Source organism: Coregonus clupeaformis, chromosome 13, assembly GCF_020615455.1.
Source record: "Coregonus clupeaformis isolate EN_2021a chromosome 13, ASM2061545v1, whole genome shotgun sequence".
NCBI lineage: Eukaryota > Metazoa > Chordata > Actinopteri > Salmoniformes > Salmonidae > Coregonus > Coregonus clupeaformis.
In genome coordinates this window covers 40,740,161-40,765,598 of record NC_059204.1, presented here as the reverse complement: position 1 = coordinate 40,765,598, position 25,438 = coordinate 40,740,161, and the positions used below count along the sequence as shown (strand labels likewise).

Here is a 25,438-nt window from a genome sequence, read left to right as displayed (position 1 = left end):
ATACAAATGTAACATATCATACCAAAGCAGTATCCCTGGATTTACGTTTACTATGTTAAGTCTACCCCTGAGTCCAGGTTGGTTTAGGCTACTCTTTTTCGTATTGTAGAGCTATTTATTATATGGATAGCCTATATGACAGCTATATTGCAGTGCATAGAGATGAGAGGAAAACACAATTTCTGAGGAGTATCTTCTAGGCTGTAGTGGTGTGTGGCATTTCCCATGTTTTTCATATAGCGGTCAGCTGAAAACCATTGGTGGTGCAATACCGCCCTTATTCAAGCCTCGCGTAGCGTAGTTCTTCGGAGCGCGGTCCCTACTTTTGGTATGACCCCGACTGTGCCAGCAACACGTAACAGCTCTACCGCTGAGGAAGCTGCAGTGGGCCTGCCCCCTTTAGCAATCGAATGTTTACTTGCTTTGTCAGCTGTGTCCTCGCAGCCTAGCCTGCAATACCTCCGAATTGATCAGAACCTCGGACTTGAACCCAGAACAGCAATTTATCAGACCGCCAGGGTTCCTTATCACTCATTTTCCCTTCTCTGCTACAATAGGGCCAGCCTATTGCGGACCTTGAACAAGGGCGCATTACGTTCACTTTTCTTTTTTTGCTAACCAGTAAAGATGACATTAAAATCCAATAAAAACGAACCCGCTGTTATACTTGAGCGGGTCAACAGTTCTCGAACAGCCCTCTCCGACCTGTACCTGGAGCAGCTGCTTCAAAACAAACCAAAGCCTGAAAAGGTAAGCGGTTTACAATACATTCATACGATTGCCATAACATTATAATGATAGAAAATATGTCTTAATCAGATAAGCAGGAGGCCTATACGTCTGTCTGGTAGGCTATAGCCTACATACATTCCTTGGTGATGTTGTAAAAGCTATGCAGATGTGTCTGTCAACTTCATTGCAGGAGTCCAAGAAGCAGGGTTATTAATGCGCTGGTCAGCGCTGGTACAATCCGGTTTAAGACGATCATCTTGGTGTTCATGTGCTTTTTGTGTTTTTCATACATTATTATACATATTATTTTATATTATATTTATATATTATTAATATATACATGATTAAATATAGGTTTTTCTTATTTGTAAATAGTTTAACATGATGACCACACAGTCCTTTTATGTCATATAGGCTATCATGATCAGAGCTTCAGTCTACGTCACTCCAAGACATTACTGCGTCATGAAAGTTCAGTGCTTGTCAAATCCTGTCTTAGTTTGTTCCAGACAAGTAATAAGCAAGATTCAGTTCTGCTATTTATCTCACAAGGAACAGAAACATGAGGTAAATGTAAATGTAAATGTAAACCACATACCAGGCAGAAGGGGTGCGTTTAGACAGGCAGCCCAATTCTGATACTTTTGACCAATCAGATCAGCTCTGAAAAAGACCTGATGCGAAAAGATGTGATGTGAATGGTCAAAATACCAATTAGTGGAAAGAAGATCAGAATTGGGATACCTGCTAAATATGTGTATGAGACCAATAAAATGTGATTTGATTTGATTTGTCTAAACACAGCCATAGCTGAATCAGGTTAACTGTTTCACGGCAATAGCGGGAAATAGGCCTACATGTGATGTCTACATAATGGATAGTTGTCTTTTTCAGAAGAGGTGACTGACATTGGGACTAATAGCCAGCATAGGCCTACTAGGATACTGTAGTTTTTAACACTACTTTTAACTCGTGACTTTTGTTTAGACATGTGGTGACCATGTACAGCATCTGAATTCTACAATGTGTTATGCTCCAGTTATAAGATTCAACAGTGCCGTTTCTAGGCATAAGCAATATAAGCGGCTGCTTAGGGCCCCACAGCCGCTAGGGGGCCGCCAGGAAGTCAGTCGGGGTCTCAACTTACTGTTAGTTAGGATAGTAGAATACACAACTGGCGCATTTCCATTGAGGATTTACCCCAGTGTTTTACTCAAAATACTTTTCTGTTTCCATCTACGCGGGCCGGCACCCGTGTCTCACTGGGCCATGGCTCCGGCGGACCTGCCTTAACTTGGAACCAAGGCAAGGCCCTGGGTACTTTTCAGCTTTCATTTACATAACAATGGATAACTGTGAACTTTAAAGTAAAAGTCCAGTATTTCCAGATTTCTATGAAATATGACCTATAATTCATTACAATATGAGTGAAATCGTTTTCCTTCCAAAAAATGGTAATTAAGTATGTTAAAAAGCTGCTTTTCTGTGTTGGAATGGTGTGGGCGTACCCTAACAACAGAATGGTGTGGGCGTATACCGGTCATGAAAAATATTAACGCGAGTAGACCGCTGCCATCCAGGACCTCTATACCAGGCGGTGTCAGAGGAAGGCCCTCAAAATTGTCAAAGACTCCAGCCACCCTAGTCATAGACTGTTCTCTCTGCTACCGCACGGCAAGCGGTACCGGAGTGCCAAGTCTAGGTCCAAAATACTTCTCAACAGCTTCTACCCCCAAGCCATAAGACTCCTGAACAGCTAATCATGGCTACCCGGACTATTTGCACTGCCCCCCACCCCATCCTTTTTACGCTGCTGCTACTCTGTTAACTATTTATGCATAGTCACTTTAACTCTACCCACATGTACATATTACTTAAACTACCTCAACTAGCCGGTGCCCCCGCACATTGACTCTGCACCGGTACCCCCCTGTATATATAGCCTCCCTACTGTTATTTTATTTTACTTCTGCTCTTTTTTTTCTCAACACTTTTTTTGTTGTTGTTTTATTTTTACTTTTTTTGTTAAAAATAAATGCACTGTTGGTTAAGGGCTGTATGTAAGCATTTCACTGTAATGTCTGCACCTGTTGTATTCGGCGCATGTGACCAATAACATTTGATTTGATTTGATTTAATTGGCCAGCTCATCTTCCTCAGAAAGATGACATCATCCTCTATGAGGAAATAGCAAGTATTTTTAAATGTCTATTTGAGATACAAGTTTGAGGTGGGGGTTTTTAAGTGTTTTTTTTCTCCAATTTATTGGGTATGAGTTAACAGAATATGAACGTTTAAAAGTGAGATTTTCACTGAACAGTTACTGTAACACCTTTTCACAAAGCAACAGTCTTGAAAGATGCAGAGGTTGTTGATTCTGCTCGCCATAGGCCTTAAAGTGGAACTGACAACATTTTAACTACTTTTCAAATATGAAACAAACAGACAATCATAATATCAGTAAAAAATATCAAATTCCTAGTTTATGCTACAAAACCAACTTTATAAGAGGTTTTAAAAATAGGTTCTATTTGACTAAAAATTCCATGACGTACAGTAAGGCATTGTTGGCAGAATAGATGGAAGCAGTTCAATGCATGATTCATATAATTCACCAATACATTTCTTGGTAGTCCAAAAAATATTGCTAGCAGGTTGTAAATCACAGTTAGCCTGGTAAATTGTTTGCTGCCTCCACCCATTCAGGATGCACTGTTTCAGTTTCAATGACTCAATATTTTTAACAAAAACGGACTACTGTAACTTAGGCTGGGAATGTCAATACAATCCAACTAGCAAGGGCAATGATCACAAGCCACTCATAACGTGGCTAATAGGCTAGCGCACGTGTCAAACACAAGGCGTGACACATTTCTATCCGGCCCACGCAATGATTTGGGTTGTCAATTCATTTCGGACCGCTATCATAGCGCCCGCGATGCGCTGCACTACAAGTCACAAGCGAGTATAAATGAGTCAACAGAGTCATCTACCTTATGAAATTACAGCCTGATACGCTCGCATCAGTGAATTCAACTTCAATTGCGCTCCTTTTGTGTGTCCCGTTTACAGCGCACAGCAGAGGGAAAGTGCAGTCTGGCTTCGGGTTTTAAAACCGGTGATCCATGCAGTGCAAAATAATGTTAAACATGTTTTAAGTTTAAATGTTACAACAACCTATAGATATGTTTTTGTTATTTGGAGTTATTAAATACTTTTTGATTAGGGTCGCAGCATATTATGCACATCTGCATGCATAGCAGCAAAGGCTGGACCAATATAATTTATCACTTCTATTGTTTTAATATGTTAAAAGGCTATATACAGCATCCTATGTACACAAGTGGACATTAGAAAGGCTATATTTTCTCTAATAAAACAATGGCCAGTTTGGGTCGCAGTTGCACATTTTTTGGTTAAAACAAATAGGCTATGTCTGGCCCGTAAATTCGTTGTCTTTTTTCAGTATGACCCGTGCGCTGACACCCCTGGGCAAGCGTATCTACTTATGTAGCTATTTATTTAGCAAGCTAAAAACACGGAGCCTAATGTTAGCTAGCTAGCTAGTTGCTGGGAGGATGTAATGCCATTGGAGGAGTGGGTGAGTGACTGACTTTTTCCCCTTATATCGTTTTTCGGTGGCTACAGCTAGAGATGCAAGTGTCATTTGGTTAGCTAGCAAGAAATGTGAATCGCTTTGCTAGCTAGCTAGCTAGCTATGCTGAACTATTAGGTTTTATTTACTGCAGTGCCTATTAATTGTCCAAACGCACGGCCGCTTTCCCACTCTATATTGCTATAGAATTTCCACAAATGTCTTACTATACGTCATTCCCAAACATTCTGTGAATTTATGAAAACGTGAAAATGACCATATCTTAAGTTCTCGCTTGTCAGAAAATGGGAAAAAAATGTGTCATATTCTTCCTGGGGGTGTATATGAACACATTTTAATAAGATTTCATGTTGATAAAATGCTGTCAGTTCCACTTTAAGTGTCACACTCCTGATGGAAACACAACAACACTAGACCTTACACACATTAACATAAAACACTGGCGGCCAACTAGGCTGGGGGTAAATCTCAATGGAAATGCACCAAATGTGTAAGTTTTCATCTTGTTATATCAGTCACCTGACAGTCACTCAATTAGGCCATGTCAGCTAACATTTTATAGATTGCTAGGTAAGTTAGTTTAGCCAGCTATCTAAACCTTGTAGTAATCGTGGTCCTCTGTAGCTCAGCTGGTAGAGCACGGCGCTTGTAACGCCAGGGTAGTGGGTTCGATCCCCGGGACCACCCATACACAATAATGTATGCACACATGACTGTAAGTCGCTTTGGATAAAAGCGTCTGCTAAATGGCATATTATTATTATTATTATTATAATCATGGCCAAATTACTGACCAGGCACTTGTGTGCCCAAGGGCTCTGACCTCCCGGGGGCCCCTATTGATTTTTCTCACGCAGATATCACATGAACATGGCATGAGTCATGGCAAAATGTGTACAATTGCAAGCAATTCATTTTAAAACTGCAAAATGTTCTCTCCATCCCATGGTAAAATGCATAGAACTGCAGGAAATTTGCTTTAAAACTGCTAAATGTTCTCTCCAGCCCATGGCAAAAGGTGTAGAACTGCAGGAAATTTGCTTTAAAACTGCTAAATGTTCTCTCCAGCCCATGGCAAAAGGTGTAGAACTGCAGGAAATTTGCTTTAAAACTGCTAAATGTTCTCTCCAGCCCATGGCAAAAGGTGTAGAACTGCAGGAAATTAGCTTTAAAACTGCAAGGTTTTTGCTCCGCCACATGGCAAAATGAGTAGAATCTCATGAAATGTATTTTAAAATTGCTACATTTTCTCTCCTCCGCCAAGAGGGGGGCGACTAAAATGTTTAGACCGTGAGGGGGCCCCCCAACCAAATCTCGCTTAGGGCCCCCAAAATGATAGAAACGTTCCTGAGCGTCAATAACGTCAAGGGATGTTTTCCAAACAGACAGCTGCTCTGGATGTTTTAATACATCTGTCTTCTTAATTATTTGTGAAAGACTTCCACGTGTCAAGTAAGGGTCTTACAGTAGTAGTATGCTCCCATTCCAATCACACATTTCACTGTGGACTTTTGACCCCACAGGTGAGGGCTTAATGTTATCAGCCTCTTGATGAGGCACTACTATAGTAGACCGTTAATCCCCTCAGTGCCATTGGTCCCCTAGATGAGGATGACATTCCCAGGTCCTTGTCTTTGTTTGCTTGCTTGGGAAACATGCAGAGCCAGGTGTACCTATTAGATGCAAGCAGGAGGTTAACGAACAAGGCCCCTCTTGTTCTTTGTCTGTCTCAAGGGGGGATTTCTTGGTATGTGATGATTGGACAATAGGCCTGGCCAGGGTCAGAGGATTAAGGCTAAGGTGCACAGTAGGGCCTCTACTGCCTGGAGTTTGAGGGGATTTACTTGAGGAATGGGTCACCCATAGAATTAGGAATCAGAATACTAGAATGGACATTAACCTTCTTATGATGGTCTTAAAGGTCAGCCATTTTGGTAAGGGAGTTGGACAACCATGGTTTGCTGGTGCTGTGATAAGATATTGTGCAAAACAATGAATTTGAAGATTATCTGCTCTGAATGTTTGTTAGCTACAGTGAGGGGAAAAAAGTATTTGATCCCCTGCTGATTTTGTACGTTTGCCCACTGACAAAGACATGATCAGTCTATAATTTGAATGGTAGGTTTATTTGAACAGTGAGAGACAGAATAACAACAACAAAATCCAGAAATACGCATGTCAAAAATGTTAGAAATTGATTTGCTTTTTAATGAGGGAAATAAATATTTGACCCCTCTGCAAAACATGACTTAGTACTTGGTGGCAAAACCCTTACTGGCAATCACAGAGGTCAGACGTTTCTTGTAGTTGGACACCAGGTTTGCACACATCTCAGGAGGGATTTTGTCCCACTCCTCTTTGCAGATCTTCTCCAAGTCATTAAGGTTTCGAGCCTGACGTTTGGCAACTCGAACCTTCAGCTCCTCCCAAAGCATAATGTTTCCACCTCCATGTTTGACGGTGGGGATGGTGTTCTTGGGGTCATAGGCAGCATTCCTCCTCCTCCAAACACGGCGAGTTGAGTTGATGCCAAAGAGCTCCATTTTGGTCTCATCTGACCACAACACTTTCACCCAGTTCTCCTCTGAATCATTCAGATGTTCATTGGCAAACTTCAGACGGGCATGTATATGTGCTTTCTTGAGCAGGGGGACCTTGCGGGCGCTGCAGGATTTCAGTCCTTCACGGCGTAGTGTGTTACCAATTGTTTTCTTGGTGACTATTGTCCCAGCTGCCTTGAGATCATTGACAAGATCCTCCCGTGTAGTTCTGGGCTGATTCCTCACCGTTCTCATGATCATTGCAACTCCATGAGGTGAGATCTTGCATGGAGCCCCAGGCCGAGGGAGATTGACAGTTATTTTGTGTTTCGTCTATTTGCGAATAATCGCACCAACTGTTGTCACCTTCTCACCAAGCTGCTTGGCGATGGTCTTGTAGCCCATTCCAGCCTTGTGTAGGTCTACAATCTTGTCCCTGACATCCTTTGAGAGCTCTTTGGTCTTGGCCATGGTGGAGAGTTTGGAATCTGATTGATTGATTGCTTCTGTGGACAGGTCTCTTTTATACAGGTAACAAACTGAGATTAGGAGCACTCCCTTTAAGAGTGTGCTCCTAATCTCAGCTCGTTACCTGTATAAAAGACACCTGGGAGCCAGAAATCTTTCTGATTGAGAGGGGGTCAAATACTTATTTCCCTCATTAAAATGTAAATCAATTTATATCATTTTTGACATGCGTTTTTCTGGATTTTTTTGTTGTTATTCTGTCTCTCACTGTTCAAATAAACCTACCATTAAAATTATAGACTCATAATTTCTTTGTCAGTGGGCAAATGTACAAAATCAGCAGGGGATTAAATACTTTTTTCCCTCACTGTAGCTATAGCCACACAGTTTTAGATGAATGATTCAAATTAACTGCCAATATGCCAACATTCCATTTAAACAATGCAGTCAATCCACAGCCCTACACTGTCTGAAATCGGTTGATGATAGGATTTAGACAACTTGTAAATGCAAGTACTGACATTGTATCATATGATAACACTCACAGCTTTCCAAGAAAACAAAAATGTAGACGTTTATGGTCTGTTTGCATATATATATTAGAGGCTATTTATACAGATAGTTTGTATAAAACCCGTATGAACTTTATTTATAATTATACAACAATATTTGGGGGTGACAATATTTTCTATTACACCATTTCTGTTACATCACATGCCTTACTTTTATGTTACTGCATAAGTAAAAGCAGGAAATGCATCACCTATGCCTCTACTGCCATTCATTCCAATTAGACTGGTTTTGGATTTCTCCCTGACTGATGGCTGCCATTATCACCCCATTCTGGAACTTTGAGGGATTATGACATAGCCCCTCTAGTAATTTAATAGGATCTCTATGGGGTCACCCCTCTATTGAAGTGGAATGACGGGTTAAAATACTCTGCTTGATCAGGGAAGAAGGAGCTAATGAGTGATACAGTAAGCCAGGCAATCAAGTTTGAAAGAAGTCATGACACTTCCAACAAGGACTTTGAAGTAGCAACTTTGGCATGGTTAAACGTTGAGAGCTGAGAGGGGAAGCCTTGCATGGAGACTATTTCCCTGACATCAGCAACAGGTGTAACTACCTGGTGCAGCAGTACCTCAGGGAGAAGCTGAAATGTGAAATCATCATCTATTGTGAGATCTGGACTTTCACCAAGTCAGGATCACATCTGCTTTGAAGAGGCAAACGAATATCTTATCTTAGGAATATCATAGAGATGAGTGCTGGTGTCTCGTTCTTTGTGTGTGTATGTGTGTGTGTGTGTGTGTGTATGTGTCCAACATTGACTTTACCTTTCCATCTTTTTGATGCTTGCCTGGACTGCAAGTGTGTATTTTGCGAAAAACTACTCAACCAGATCGATTAGAGTGCAGTATGTTTGTATTTGCTTGTGTGTGAATAAGGCTTCCTGTGTGTGATAGCTGCCTGGAGTGTGCAGACTCAGCCTGCTCCTGCCTGCCACATAAGCTGAGTCATGTTTCACTGGACACTAGCCTAATCTTCCAGGCTAAAGAACTGCAGCTTTCTATAAATAGACACACAGCCATGTCTGCCTAATGCACAATGTCTCCCATCCTAAACCCACGTATCATCGGTGCAGTTAAAAAAGGGACAGACAGACACTAGAACATTGCGGATGTGCTTGTGTTATGTTCTATGCTCTCATCCTCTCATTGAACCCAAAAACATGTCCTCATGAATAACGTTGCGCTCCTTTTTGTATCAAGCTTACTTGAAATTATGGTACCTGTTTGCTGGTTGTGTAATTACAAAATGGTTAACTGTGTATTCTACATACTAAGTACTATGTAACAATGAGTACCAACCACACCACTTTACACTGTACCTGTAGTTGTAATTACAATATAAATACATACTGTATGGGTTAGCAACACTTATTGTGAAGTGGGACTCATCCAACATGTGCTTGACTAAACAAAATGCCTACAACTGAATATGTGAGTGTAGGCAGAAGCTTGTCTGATATTTTCTTCTATATTTTGAATGCCATTTATTGTAGCATTTATGTTAAGATATAGGGAGGGGCTCACAGATATTTACTGCATTAGGCTGTGTTTACACAGGCAGCCCAATTCTGATCCTTTGCCCAATTATTGGCCAAAGAGCTGATCTGATTGGTCAAAAGACCAATTAGTGGCAAAATATCCTAATTGTGCTGCCTTTGTAAACGCAGCTTTACCGCTGTGGCCCTGCAAGGTCTTGTGGATCAATAGTTCTCAGCCTATTGGCTGGAATTCTACCCTAACCTAACCCTGGTATGTGTGGGAGGGTTTGATTATAGAGACATTAGATCCAGTTGGTACCTTGAACTGTTTGTCTAGCAATTTTGTGTTGTTGCTGTTTCACTGGAACACTTTGTCTTTCAAATCGCGTTTTTACAGCCATATTCACAGCACCCAGTGTAAATCCTCCTGTTAATTTCTTATCTAAAAGAATAGAAGAATATCCTACATTCCAACATAACAGATGAATGTTATCAACACTGGATTAGGTGATGGGAACCACAGATGAATGAAAGAGCACACAACACTGAGCCCTATAGCTGTGTTGTAATGTTGATTCAAAACATGGCCCTTAGTCTCTGTTGTTTTTGACACTACTCCCCTCCCCACTTCAATTATGATTATGTTTTAACCTTTATTTTATCAGGGAGTCATAAATAGTCATCAATAACCAAGCTTCCATCACTGGTGGATGACTACAACTCCCAGAGGCCTGCTGTTCACACACTGAGGTCAGGGGTCAACACCAATGACAACTAGGAAATCACATGTACAAAAGACCCCAAGGCTTCAAGACCAGCTTGTTTTTCTTTGACTCTGAGACCCTCCCCCAACCCACCTCGTAATCTGACACTGCTCAGTGCAGTGGAAGTAGGAAGCCACAGAAGAACATAGTGTTTTTCTTCTGGGAGACTGGGAATGCCAAGGAGCTCCACAGTTGAATCCACCCTGGCACTTTGGAGCGTGAAGTTTTTTTTTTAGATAGGGTATCATTCGGTATTCCTGAATCCTGTTGACTAGTTCAGCATTATGAGATAAAGAAAATGATTGAGAATACTTACTCTGCTAAAGCGACATTGGGAGGGATTATACCATGAGCGGCTGTAATCTTTTAATAATGCTATAGTTAAACTGTGTTACTTGTTGAGGAGGATTACCCTCTTTGTTTACTGTCAAACTGATAATATCTACAGTGGGTGCTTGCCTAATTTGACTGTAACAGCATAACAAGTTTTGTATTTCACATGACATAGTAACAGGACTCTTTTGGACAAAGGCACTATGTGTCCATGTTACGAGATATGGTGAAGGTAATTTGTTATTTTGAGATAACAGAAGAGACTTTAGCTGTAACTGGACTGTTGATAGCTCACTTGGCAAACTAACTTTCAAACTGTATTGGGTATTAAATGGCTGTCAGCTCTACTTTTTCTGTCTCACTTTAGACCAGGGGTGTCAAACTAATTTTGCCCCGGGGGCCGCATTCGGTCTTCAACCTGGTCCGGAGGGCCGCACTGAAACTCAGCAAATGATAGTCGTTTTAAAGTATACTGAGTTATATATATAATATATATATTATTTTTTTACTCAAACCACCTGCAAGCCGTATGTTTGACACCTTGGCTTTAGACCCACACCTTTTTCATTCCTGGCTGTAACTATGGAAATGGATCTTGTAAAAATCCCTGGTTTCCCTTTTCGAGAAGTTCCAAAAAAAGCTTCAGGAAAACTAAAGCTCATCAATTATACAAAGCTGACCTTAAAATCACAGCCCAGTAGGCAGACAGTTCATCAAGGTCGGCTGGTAACAGTGGGAACCAAGTATGCCCGGGTCATCATTCACACAAAAATGGAAAGTCTACGTTTTTCAACTTTGTAGTAAGCTTGTTCAAGAAATGCAAGTGCTGTGTGTTCTTCAGCTGACCTCAGCTGTTTTCTGCTATTAAAGATATTAATTATCCAGATGATACCAGTTACCCTTTAGACCAAAGTCTGGCAGTTTCCTTTGGACATGTGACTTCCTTCGCAGTCCAACCAGGGTCAGCACCTTGTAGGGGGATTTAAGGCTGGGTGAGCCTGTCTCTTTATGACTTAGTCCTGTGTGCTGAACAATATGATTAGTGAACTTCAACCTTTTTGTTTGTATGATGATGAAACTGTTGTGATGTGTCCCCTACCAGTTTCTTTCAAAACAGGCCACGACAGGTCCGTCTTGGTAAACATGCAGCATACTGCACTCTATGGCCCTATGGGGATGTTATAATAGTGTTTACCTTGGATCCAGTCTGAAGAGTGTTCCACTACATGTGTTATGACAGAGACTATTTCTACACTCCTGGTACTGGTCTCCTGTAAATATCTGTATTATGTTGCAGAGTAAACAACTTGTTTACTCACCATGACCACAAGACACCTCTAGGCTTTTACTAGAACACTGCAGACTAGTCCACATGGTGTTGAAACCTTGTTGTGTTCCACCTCAGACACACAGACACGCCGTAGGGAATGTATCCCCCGTAGGGAAGAGGAATCTCCCATGCACTCTGCATGATTAGGCCCCCTCACTCCCCATGGCCAGTGGCTGCTGCAGCTGCACCAAACAGGGCACATAATCTTAACATCTGTCTTTGGTCATTTTTGTTTTCACTGTTGTTTTAACATTAAAGTCTATTCACATGTTGGAAAGAATCCACAGCCTATTGTGGTTTGTGTTGAAAGGAAAATGGCCTCTGTCAAGCTTTGACAGTATCCTTTTGTCATTCTCAGTCAGGGGAGGTATGGTCAGGATCAGGGTTAATTTTTCCTACCTCAGCATTTTTCTCAAGGCTCCCCATAACCAGTTTTTTTCACAATAGAGCCTCGGCGTGTCCATATTGAGATAGTGTACAGAGTGTACACAGCTCCTCTTTAAAGGGGGAAAACAGACAAACATCAAACTGGTTGTTCCTGAAATGTTTTTAGACCCAGTCAAAGTGGTTGGGTGAAGGATCAGGCTGTAAGTAACAGCGGTAACAAGTTTGACAGTTGGCTTTCAATCTTTGTTCAAAATCTATCTGTATTCCTATGAGGCAGACAACTTTAGGAGGATTTCTGGGGGGTGGTGAGTATAGAAATAGGCATAATAGACCTTGTCCTAAAACCTCCACACGATTGTTCAATAATAGAATTGACCATTGTTGCCCATAGAACACACACTCTAATGATGACCCACTCAGTTACAAGGGACAAGGAGAGACTAAAACCAATAAGATAAAGGAAAATTGCTTTGTGAAAATATGATGACGGAAGACCAGCTCATTGCCATTGGAGTTGTTAGTCATTTTTATGGCCTTGTTGTTTTCCCTCAAAGACATCACTGCCATCTCCCGTTATTTAGTCAGTGGAATTGACTACACTAGACAAGACTACTGGCGTACTGATTCCTATTCATATAAATAACTATGACAGATTAACCCATTCTTATAGGCCTAATTATTTTTGGGGTGAGCAGATAACTGTGGAAACAAAACAAAGCTATCAGAGTCATTGCGAATGAACTTGTGTCAGCGTGATGTGGTCAAACACATTGAACAAATTCTTAGCTTATCTATGGTTGATAAAGGCACCTTGTGATTTCTCTGAATTAATGTTATTACGTTCCATGTCCCCATAGAGCTTCAGATCGTTAACAATGAAGAGACACTTGCAGTTATCAGTTAAAAGATACTCAAACTTATCTATGTTAAATAACATCTCTCAAGCCACAGAGCTTGTATTACACAAACTCACACTGCTGGAGCTGGCAGCATGTTCCATCAGGGAGTATAGGAGGCTTAATTCCATTACTGCACCTTACGGGTGGTAAGTAACCTTTGTCACCCAGGGGTCCATGTACAGAGAAGTCAGGGGCTAGATTAGTATGATGGCCATCCACGTGAGTGGTTTTACTAATCCCTGGCAGGGCTAGCAATATGATAATGCCCATGGGGCCGGGGGTGAAAGCAGTAAAAGTGAATTAGGTAGTGTGATAAAAGCTTGTGCAGCACTGTGTTTAATGGAGAGACATCCACACAGCAGAGCAGGCCAAATCCCACAGGAGGTCCCATCTGGACCGCTCCTCTTCTATTGTCCTCTCCATGTGTGGAACTAAGGAAAGGAAAGGCACCAGTGTCTCCAATCTGCTTAAAATAATTTCATGGTTTACTTTTGGATCCCTGTTTTGAATTAGCTGCTGTGGTATTTTAAGGTCATAAAAAGGTCATTCGCATAGAGTACTTTGGTGTACTTAAGCATTTGGCATTTGTACTTCTATTCAATCAAACCTGGTTTGCACATTGCTGAAATGGAACGGGTGGAGTGGAGGTGAGGGATCACCAGTAAAGGCCACATTCCTTTGAGTTACATTACACACAGTTCAGTGTTCTCGCAGCCAGACAGTGGTCAAGTGGCCAGGGTTGCTATGTGTTGATGTAATGGATGTCTTAATCTTTACGAGGGATTTGTTTGTTCATATCAATACTTTTCTTCGAAACATGATCTCACTCAGGCGTAGCCATGACAACCTTTTAGCAGGGGAACCAGAGCAGCGGATATGGGTTGTCCCTGCCTAATGAGCTGGTGAAAATGTGTAGTTAATTTTCAAACCTGAACAGATGCTGAAACTGCGAATTAAACATGGCTCTTGGGACACAGCCGAAAAAAGCTTTTATAACGCCACTAGAAATGCCAATGTTCCAATAATCTGACATCAGATGATCAGGATGTTAAGCTCATTGTATTTACAATTTATTTATTTATTCCTAGTCAACAAAATGATACTAATTGTAGCTGTATTGCTGCAACTGGCAATGCTTTTGAGTTTTGAGTTGTTTGGGTGCTTTGCATGAGATTGTCAAAAGGCTTATCCATGATTGCATTGTGCCACAACTTATAAAACAAATAGGGCCAACCATTGACACCCGGTAGCCCTGCAAACTTGGATGTTTTGGATGGATTATGACATTTTGTCCAGATGAACATCCAAAATGGCATGTCGTATAGAAGCACACTGCAGTTGTGTTCACAGTGAGTTTTCCCCCCAGTATCCTATTGTAAATGAATCCATCTCCTGTGCCTATTGATGTTAAGTCTTGACATGTTTTTCCATAGGGGGTTATGCCAGCCTATGAGACAAAAGGAGCAGAAGAATACACCAACGGCAGTGCTGGTCACATGAACGGAACTGAGACAACTAGGATACGTGAGGTGGCGTTTGAAAAAGATCCCTCAGAGCCCATGGTAAATCATTCAGAGCCCATGGTAAATCATTCAGAGTCCATGGTAAATCATTCAGAGTCCATGGTAAATCCCTCAGAGCCCATGGTAAATCCCTCAGAGCCCATGGTAAATCCCTCAGAGCCCATGGTAAATCCCTCAGAGCCCATGGTAAATCCCTCAGAGCCCATGGTAAATTCCTCAGAGCCCATGGTAAATCCCTCAGAGCCCATGGTAAATCCCTCAGAGCCCATGGTAAATCCCTCAGAGCCCATGGTAAATCATTCAGATGCCAATGTCTTTCTCTATCCTTTCCCTTCCCGTCTCTCCTCTCTATCTCTGTGACTCACTCTGTCATTTTGACGACAGCTTGATGTGTGCTGGTTTAATGTTTTTTGCCTTTAGGGTGTGACTCTGAAATTTAATGGAAAACAGAAGTGCACTGTGGCCAGAATATTACATGGGGGCATGATACATAGACAAGGTACAGAACTCAACCACATCGACAAACATACTGAAGTGATTGGAATGAATTTGTATTAGAACAGCAACAGTATCCCCATACTTGTATGGCAAATAGACATTGGTTATTTGCCTGATAACACTTTCTGGCCATACTGGTCTTCTGTACTGGTGCTGATAATTTCCTGTCCTTCTCCAGGTTCCCTACATGAAGGGGATGAAATAGCAGAGATCAATGGAACGAGTGTGGCCAACCAATCTGTTGACCAGCTACAAAAGATCCTGGCAAGTCCCTACTGTCTCTATTTTAACAAAGAAAATATACTGAAGAACCCTCTGCCCCTGAGAGAATGGGTGACATGTTGCAATCTCACAGTCATAGTTTTGATAGTGTGGAGTGCAAGTAAAATGGTTGTCATCCTCCATTACAGAAAGATACCAACGGAGTAGTCACAATGAAAATCATCCCCAACCAGCCACGGTTCTCTCTTGTGTGTGAGGTAAGCCAATAAATGACCCATTGAATTTGCACATTTCCCCTTTCTGAATGGACATGGATATAATTACTATCTGGACTGATTTTTTTATGTAATTTTTTTCACCCTTAAATCACATTTCAATTGCATGCATAATCAAAGAAATGGTTACTATTCAAGCACAGTTATGCTCATTGTTGGACTAGTTCTGCCATGATATCCCAAATTATGTCATCAGAGAAATACTGCAGGTATATATACACTACCAGTCAAAAGTTTGGACACATACTCATTCAAGGGTTTTTCTTTATTTGTAAAATGTTCTACATTGTAGAATAATAGTGAACACATCATAACTATGAAATAACACATATGGAAATCATGTAGTAACCAAAAAAGTGTTAATCAAATCAAAATATATTTTATATTTGAGATTCTTCAAAATAGCCACTATTTGCCTTGATGACAGCTTTGCACACACTTGGCATTCTCTCAACCAGCTTCATGAGGTAGTCACCTGGTAATAAAAGTTAATTTGTGGAATTTGTTTCCTTCTTAATGCGTTTGAGCCAATCAGTTCTGTTGTGACAAAGTAGGGGGGGTATACAGAAGATAGCCCTATTTGGTAAAAGACCAAGTCCATATTATGGCAAGAACAGCTCAAAAAAGCAAAGAGAAACAACAGTCCATCATTACTTTAAGACATGAAGGTCAGTCAATAGGGAAAATGTCAAGAACATTTAAAGTTTCTTCAAGTGCAGTCGCAAAAACCATCAATCACTATGATGAAACTGGCTCTCATGAGGACCGCCACAGGAATGGAAGACCCAGAGTTACCTCTGCTGCAGAGGATAAGTTCATTAGAGTTACCAGCCTCAGAAATTGCAGCCCAAATAAATGCTTCACAGAGTTCAAGTAACAGACACATCTCAACATCAACTGTTAAGAGGAGACTGTGTGAATCAGGCCTTCGTGGTCGAATTGCTGCAAAGAAACCAATACAAAAGGACACCAATAAGAAGAAGAGACTTGCTTGGGCCAAGAAACACGAGCAATGGACATTAGACTGGTAGAAATGTGTCCTTTGTTCTGGAGTCCAAATTGGAGATTTTTGGTTCCAACTGCCGTGGCTTTGTGAGACGCTGTGTGGTTGAACGGATGATCTCCGCATGTGTAGTTTCCACCGTAAAGCATGGAGGAGGAGGTGTTATGGTGTGAGGGTGCTTTGCTGGTGACAATGTCTGTGATTTATTTTGAATTCAAGGCACACTTAACCAGCTTGTCTACCACAGCATTCTGCAGCAATACGCCATCCCATCTGGTTTGCGCTTAGTGGGACTATCATTTGTTTTTCAACAGGACAATGACCCAACACCAAGAAGGAGAGTGATGGAGTGCTGCATCAGATGACCTGGCCTCCACAATCCCCCGACCTCAACCCAATTGAGATGGTTTGGGATGAGTTGGACCACAGAGAGAAGGAAAAGCAGCCAACAAGTGCTCAGCAAATGTGAGAACTCTTTCAAAACTGTTGGAAAAGCATTCCAGGTGAAGCTGGTTGAGAGAATGCCAAGAGTGTGCAAAGCTGTCATCAAGGCAAAGGGTGGCTATTTGAAGAATCTCAAATATAAAATACATTTTGATTTGGTTAACACTTTTTTGGTTACTACATGATTCCATATGTGTTATTTCATAGTTTTGATGTCTTCACTATTATTCTACAATGTAGAAAATAGTAAAAATAAAGAAAAATCCTCGAATGATATATATATATATACAGTGAGGGAAAAAAGTATTTGATCCCCTGCTGATTTTGTACGTTTGCCCACTGACAAAAAAATGATCAGTCTATAATTTTAACGGTAGGTTTATTTGAACAGTGAGAGACAGAATAACAACAACAAAATCCAGAAAAATGTATGTCAAAAATGTTATAAATTGATTTGCATTTTAATGAGGGAAATAAGTATTTGACCCCTCTGCAAAACATGACTTAGTACTTGGTGGCAAAACCCTTGTTGGCAATCACAGAGGTCAGACATTTCTTGTGGTTGGCCACCAGGTTTGCACACATCTCAGGAGGGATTTTGTCCCACTCCTCTTTGCAGATCATCTCAAAGTCATTAAGGTTTCGAACCTTCAGCTCCCTCCACAGATTTTCTATGGGATTAAGGTCTGGAGACTGGCTAGGCCACTCCAGGACCTTAATGTGCTTCTTCTTGAGCCACTCCTTTGTTGCCTTGGCCGTGTGTTTTTGGTCATTGTCATGCTGGAATACCCATCCACGACCCATTTTCAATGCCCTGGCTGAGGGAAGGAGGTTCTCACCCAAGATTTGACGGTACATGGCCCCATCCATCGTCCCTTTGATGCAGTGAAGTTGTCCTGTCCCCTTAGCAGAAAAACACCCCCAAAGCATAATGTTTCCACTTCCATGTTTGACGGTGGGGATGGTGTTCTTGGGGTCATAGGCAGCATTCCTCCTCCTCCAAACACGGCGAGTTGAGTTGATGCCAAAGAGCTCCATTTTGGTCTCATCTGACCACAACACTTTCACCCAGTTCTCCTCTGAATCATTCAGATGTTCATTGGCAAACTTCAGACGGGCATGTATATGTGCTTTCTTGAGCAGGGGGACCTTGCGGGCGCTGCAGGATTTCAGTCCTTCACGGCGTAGTGTGTTACCAATTGTTTTCTTGGTGACTATGATCCCAGCTGCCTTGAGATCATTGACAAGATCCTCCCGTGTAGTTCTGGGCTGATTCCTCACCGTTCTCATGATCATTGCAACTCCACGAGGTGAGATCTTGCATGGAGCCCCAGGCCGAGGGAGATTGACTGTTCTTTTGTGTTTCTTCCATTTGCGAATAATCGCACCAACTGTTGTCACCTTCTCACCAAGCTGCTTGGCGATGGTCTTGTAGCCCATTCCAGCCTTGTGTAGGTCTACAATCTTGTCCCTGACATCCTTGGAGAGCTCTTTGGTCTTAGCCATGGTGGAGAGTTTGGAATCTGATTGATTGATTGCTTCTGTGGACAGGTGTCTTTTATACAGGTAACAAGCTGAGATTAGGAGCACTCCCTTTAAGAGTGTGCTCCTAATCTCAGCTCGTTACCTGTATAAAAGACACCTGGGAGCCAGAAATCTTTCTGATTGAGAGGGGGTCAAATACTTATTTCCCTTATTAAAATGCAATTCATAACATTTTTGACATGCATTTTTCTGGTTTTTTTTTGTTGTTATTCTGTCTCTCACTGTTCAAATAAACCTACCATTAAAATTATAGACTGATAATTTCTTTGTCAGTGGGCAAACTTACAAAATCAGCAGGGGATCAAATACTTTTTCCCCTCACTGTATATATACTATACATATACAGTGGGGAGAACAAGTATTTGATACACTGCAGATTTTGCAGGTTTTCCTACTTGTAGAGGTCTGTAATTTTTATCATAGGTACACTTCAACTATGAGAGACGGAATCTAAAACAAAAATCCAGAAAATCACATTGTATGATTTTTAAGTAATTCATTTGCATTTTATTGCATGACATAAGTATTTGATCACCTACCAGCCAGTAAGAATTCCGGCTCTCACAGACCTGTTCGTTTTTCTTTAAGAAGCCCTCCTGTTCTCCACTCATTACCTGTATTAACTGCACCTGTTTGAACTCGTTACCTGTATAAAAGACACCTGTCCACACACTCAATCAAACAGACTCCAACCTCTCCACAATGGCCAAGACCAGAGAGCTGTGTAAGGACATCAGAGATACAATTGTAGACATGCACAAGGCTGGGATGGGCTACAGGACAATAGGCAAGCAGCTTGGTGAGAAGGCAACAACTGTTGGCGCAATTATTAGAAAATGGAAGAAGTTCAAGATGACGGTCAATCACCCTCGGTCTGGGGCTCCATGCAAGATCTCACCTCGTGGGGCATCAATGATCATGAGGAAGGTGAGGGATCAGCCCAGAACTACACGGCAGGACCTGGTCAATGACCTGAAGAGAGTTGGGACCACAGTCTCAAAGAAAACCATTAGTAACACACTACGCCATCATGGATTAAAATCCTGCAGCGCACGCAAGGTCCCCCTGCTCAAGCCAGCGCATGTCCAGGCCCGTCTGAAGTTTGCCAATGACCATCTGGATGATCCAGAGGAGGAATGGGAGAAGGTAATGTGGTCTGATGAGACAAAAATAGAGCTTTTTGGTCTAAACTCCACTCGCCGTGTTTGGAGGAAGAAGAAGGATGAGTTCAACCCCAAGAACACCATCCCAACCGTGAAGCATGGAGGTGGAAACATCATTCTTTGGGGATGCTTTTCTGCAAAGGGGACAGGACGACTGCACCGTATTGAGGGGAGGATGGATGGGACCATGTATCGCGAGATCTTGACCAACAACCTCCTTCCCTCAGTAAGCGCATTGAAAATGGGTCGTGGCTGGGTCTTCCAGCATGACAATGACCCGAAACACACAGCCAGGGCAACTAAGGAGTGGCTCCGTAAGAAGCATCTCAAGGTCCTGGAGTGGCCTAGCCAGTCTCCAGACCTGAACCCAATAGAAAATCTTTGGAGGGAGCTGAAAGTCCGTATTGCCCAGCGACAGCCCCGAAACCTGAAGGATCTGGAGAAGGTCTGTATGGAGGAGTGGGCCAAAATCCCTGCTGCAGTGTGTGCAAACCTGGTCAAGACCTACAGGAAACGTATGATCTCTGTAATTGCAAACAAAGGTTTCTGTACCAAATATTAAGTTCTGCTTTTCTGATGTATCAAATACTTATGTCATGCAATAAAATGCTAATTAATTACTTAAAAAATCATACAATGTGATTTTCTGGATTTTTGTTTTAGATTCCGTCTCTCACAGTTGAAGTGTACCTATGATAAAAATTACAGACCTCTACATGCTTTGTAAGTAGGAAAACCTGCAAATCGGCAGTGTATCAAATACTTGTTCTCCCCACTGTATAGTACATCCTTTAGTTTGCAAGGGGTTGACAGTCATTACAGAGGGCCTCAGTCACTATAGTGTCATCTATTCGTGCCATTGACTCATAACCTACTCTACTCACGTGCTATAACATAATCAAAATACTGTTCCTATTATCTTTTGACAATATCAGCATATTGGTGGATTATTATTCACTACCTCCATTGTAATAAGACAAATAAACTAGGTACCACAGTGTTAAGGTTATTTTTCTATGATACCATGCTTGAAACGTAACCACATCTTTGATACGGTACCTCCCTCTACCTCCAATCATGTCTTCTCCCAAATCCTCTTTATTAAATAGAGTTTGTTCTTTGTCAGGCGAATCCTCCCCTTAAGCCAATGAAAGACACAGGTGACTATAAAACCATTAGATTCCACTAGTGGCCTGATATACAGATCATCACTCATGTTAGACTGGCGAACTGAACTGAAACACATTGGTAGTGTTCAGCGTTTCATTCACTCTGCCATCTGCTGGTCACATTATACCATCATACCCCCCCAATTTGCGGCAGTTGATAATGATTGTTCTGCCTCGCAACCTAAAATAATTAAACATTTCAAGAAATTAGTTTAATTTTAAAATGTAAACTAATTGAAAAACAGTGTTATACAACACAATGACAAACGCTTCAACCAAAGTCATGTTTGTCAATTCCAGAATAAAAGAAGCATGTCCAGGCATAATGATAACTGCTCGAGTAGTGTGGTCAGTGATGGCAGTCTAATTTAAAGCCCATTGATAGATTAGTAGCCTATCCTAAACTATATGGTAATTATATAGAAAACAATAACCTTTTGGAGCCCAAATCCCTCCTGTGGATGCTACTATGTCCTCTGTATGTTACGTCGGAGAGCATAATACCATGGGAAGCATTTGTGACCCATTAACTGATAGATTACGAACTAACTCTAACATCTAGGATGCTGTTGAGACAGGTAAGTTTCATCTAAGTTTCCACTGCACTATCTCCTTAATTTAGAGTAATATACGATTCTACCATATGCTGGAAACTGCAGTGCTATAAATCATTGCAAAGACCATATTAACCGCAATACACATATTCCAAACATTTTTGCCCAATTCCCAGCAAGGAGATCATGTCCTCTCAGCCATCTCTGTGTGTGCAGCTGTTGTGTGTTACTCAACAGATGTACATGAGGGCTCAGTTTGACTACGACCCTGCCAAGGATGACCTCATCCCATGCAAAGAAGCAGGGCTGAAGTTCAAAACAGGAGACATCATTCAGATCATCAACAAGCATGATCCAAACTGGTGGCAAGGCCGGGTGGACAGCTCTACCGCCGACTTTGCTGGAATCATCCCCTCCCCAGAAGTTCAAGAAAGGTATGATCCGCAAAGTAGAGTAGTCCACCCACTTCTGATTACTCATAAAAAAGCTTTTGCCTCAAAGTTGCTCTAAAGTACTGGAATCCCAAGGATCAGCTGGCATGATCTTAATCCTAACAAAAACATTAGACGCTGAAAAACACACTTTGCTCTAAACCCAAAAATAAAGAACACTTTGCTCGAATATATAGCGGTAATGTGTTAAAGTTAAAAACGTTGTATGGATTGTAGGTGAGAATAGTTTTCAGTGTGAGTAACCCCTAGTCTCTCCTCTCTGCTCCAGGCGGGTGGCAAGTAAAAGCAGGGCCACAGTGGGCACCCAATCCTGCAGCCCCTTTGGAAAGAAGAAGAAGTGTAAAGACAAGTATCTGGCCAAGCACAGCTCTAGTAATACTTGTGATTTGTTTATACCCAATACAATCTTGAGAACTACCTATACTAACTACATGTATAATGTATTCTACATTGCATGGTATTGTTTTAGATCCCTAAACCACCCATGTGTATTATTTTCTCCCTTGTTAGTCTTTGACCAGTTGGACGTGATTTCTTATGAAGAGGTTGTTCGGCTCCCTGCCTTCAGCAGAAAAACCTTGGTGCTTATTGGTAAGCTCCCTATGTGATCGTCATAATCAAGACCTGCCTGCCATATTTTTTTAAAAAATCACAATAACAGTTAGTAGATTAACCTCCAATGCCTTCTGTAATCTCTCTGTGTAGGTGCACCAGGTGTAGGAAGGAGCCATATCAAAAGCTCGTTGCTGACCAAATACCCAGAGAAGTTTGCCTACCCCGCACCACGTAAGTATGACCTTTACTTCTAATGATCTTCTATCTGATTTGAAAGCAATTTGGTTTGCCAAATCCACCAACCTGCATTAACTGTGGCTCGATCCAAACAACAGACACCACCAGACCCCCACGTAAGGACGAGGAGAACGGGCAGGAGTACTTCTTTATCTCCAACGATGCCATGACCAAGTGCATCACTGGGAATGAGCTGCTGGAGTATGGCAGCTTCCAGGGGTTCATGTTTGGAACCAAAATGGAGACTATCCAGAAGATCCATGAGCAAGGCAAAATCGCCCTGCTGGATGTGGAGCCACAGGTAGGCATAGAACTTAATGTACACTACACATTACCAAAAGTATGTGGACACCTTCTCATTGAACATCTCATTCCAAAATCATGGGCATTAATTTGGAGTTGGTCCCCCCTTTGCTGCTATAACAGCCTCCACTCGTCTGGGAAGGATTTCCACTAGATGTTGGAACATTGCTGCGGGGACTTGCTTCCATTCAGCCACAAGAGTATTAGTGAGTTCGGGCACTGATGTTGGGCGATTAGGCCTGGCTCGCAGTCGGCATTCCAATTCATCCCGAAGGTGTTTGATAGGGTTGAGGTCAGGGCTCTGTGCAGGCCAGTCAAGTTCTTCCACACCGATCTTGACAAACCATTTCTGTATGGACCTCGCTTTGTGTTCGGGGGCATTGTCATGCTCAAACAGGAAAGGGCCTTCCCCAAACTGTTGCTACAAGTTGGAAGCACAGAATTGTCTAGAATGTCATTGTATGCTGTAGCGTTGACTTCCCTGCACTGGAACTAAGGGGCCTAGCCCAAACCATGAAAAACAACCCCAGACCATTATTCCTCCTCCACCAAACTTTACAGTTGGCACTATTCATTGGGGCCGGTAGCGTTCACCTGGCATCCGCCAAACCCAGATTTGTCCGTCAGACTGCCAGATGGTGAAGCGGGATTCATCACCCCAGAGAACACGTTTCCACTGCTCCAGAGTCCAATGGCAGCGAGCTTTACACCACTTCAACCGACGCTTGGCATTGCACATGGTGATCTTAGGCTTGTGTGCAGCTGCTCGGCCATGGAAACCCATTTCATGAAGCTCCCGACTAATAGTTATTGTGCTGACATTGCTTCCAGTGGCAGTTTGGCACTCGGTATTGAGGGTAACAACCGAGGACAGACGACTTTTACACGCTTCAGCACTCGGCCTACCACTTCGCGGCTGAGCCGTAGTTGCTTCTAGACGTTTCCACTTCACAATAACAGCACTTACAGTTGACCAGGGCAGAAATTTGACATACTGACTTGTTGGAAAGGTGGCATCCTATCTGACAGTGCCATGTTGAAAGTCAATGAGTTGTTCAGTAAGACCATTCTTACTGAAGTTTGCATGGCTGTGTGCTCAATTTATACACCAGTCAGTAAAGGGTGTGGCTGAAATAGTGATATCCACTCATTTTAAGGGGTGTCCACATACTTTTGTATATATCGTTTTTTTTTTATATACACAAAATACTAATGTTGGTTAGAATTGCAATTCATTTGTGTCCGATGAATAATATGGCGCTTACGTTTTCTTGTTATCAAGACATTGAAACTCTTGCGGACGGCAGACTTCGCGCCTCTAGTGGTGTTCATTGCACCTACCAACTCAGCTACCCAGGTACACTACTACTCATTCGTTATATCCAGGTATTTTGGTTATTTGAGGACCTTTCAAAATGCATCTCTCCAACCATTTATACCATATCAACCTTTCTAATAAGTAATAAAATCCTGAAACTCTCAGGAGTTTGACACATCTCTGTACCTTCTCTTGTAGTCGGAAGCTGTGCAGGTGATCCAGGAGGAGTCGGATGCCATCCGCACCACCTACAGACACTTCTTTGATGTGCTGCTGGTTAACAACGACGTTGATGAGAGTGTGAAAGGCGTGGAGGCGGCCATAGAGCAAGCCACTTCCACCCCACAATGGGTGCCGGTTTCCTGGGTCTACTGACCTGTGTACCCCTAAAGAACAGTCTAACAAAAACTGTTGCAATATCACACCACAAGACCTGGCCACACATTACTGATACTCCACACTGTTTGAGTAGCAGCTAATCACTATGGTTACTGTCATTAAGTTTTGCACAAATGCATTAAAAAGCAATAACATTTTATTTCAGAAAGTAGTGAACCTCACCACAAAGGGATATTTTACATTTGTAAGCTCTTCGTGCTTCTGGCTTTTTAGGTGCTGAATGATTGGTGCCATATGGCTGCAGCTATGATTGTTAGCATGTTAATGCATAGAGAACCACTACTGTGAACGTAACACAACTTTACCCGACAGGGTTTCATCATCAGTATCCTTAACTCGGGTTTAATTGTAACAGGGTGTCATGATTTTACGTGGCTATATTGTCAATATGGTAATGTGTTAAAATTACAGGGAAAATGTGATCTACATGAAATTGTCAAGTCTTATCTTGAGTGAATTGTTGACAACCTCATTAATGGTCTCAACTCAGATGTATACCTCATGTAAGGCACTTTCAAACTGAATTACATTTCCCTCCTACTCCATATTACTGGCCGAGTTTCACTGTCAGTTGGTGTGAAAGGTGTCAATACAAAATTATTCTACCTCTGCCCTTCAAGTCATTAAACTGTAGAAAATGGCCTCAGATCCTAGAA

General features: G+C 41.9%; 1 protein-coding gene across 2 annotated transcripts; it reads left to right on the top strand.

The window, feature by feature from the left end:
- The first annotated feature begins 331 nt into the window (after window positions 1-331).
- On the top strand, window positions 332-25,329 carry LOC121579876 (55 kDa erythrocyte membrane protein). Of its 2 annotated transcripts, none has more exons than XM_041894827.2 (12): window positions 332-750; window positions 14,556-14,684; window positions 15,066-15,144; window positions 15,322-15,407; window positions 15,554-15,622; window positions 21,735-21,952; window positions 22,239-22,342; window positions 22,481-22,561; window positions 22,676-22,756; window positions 22,861-23,063; window positions 24,348-24,422; window positions 24,582-25,329. In XM_041894827.2, exons 1-12 carry the CDS (start codon window positions 628-630, stop codon window positions 24,756-24,758), a joined length of 1,425 nt encoding a protein of 474 aa, XP_041750761.2. In that variant the 5' UTR covers window positions 332-627; the 3' UTR covers window positions 24,759-25,329. The 2 variants fall into 2 exon arrangements, with proteins under 2 accessions (XP_041750761.2, XP_041750763.2); XM_041894829.2 differs by having other exon boundaries at window positions 333-750; window positions 21,756-21,952.
- The last annotated feature ends 109 nt before the right edge of the window (window positions 25,330-25,438 follow it).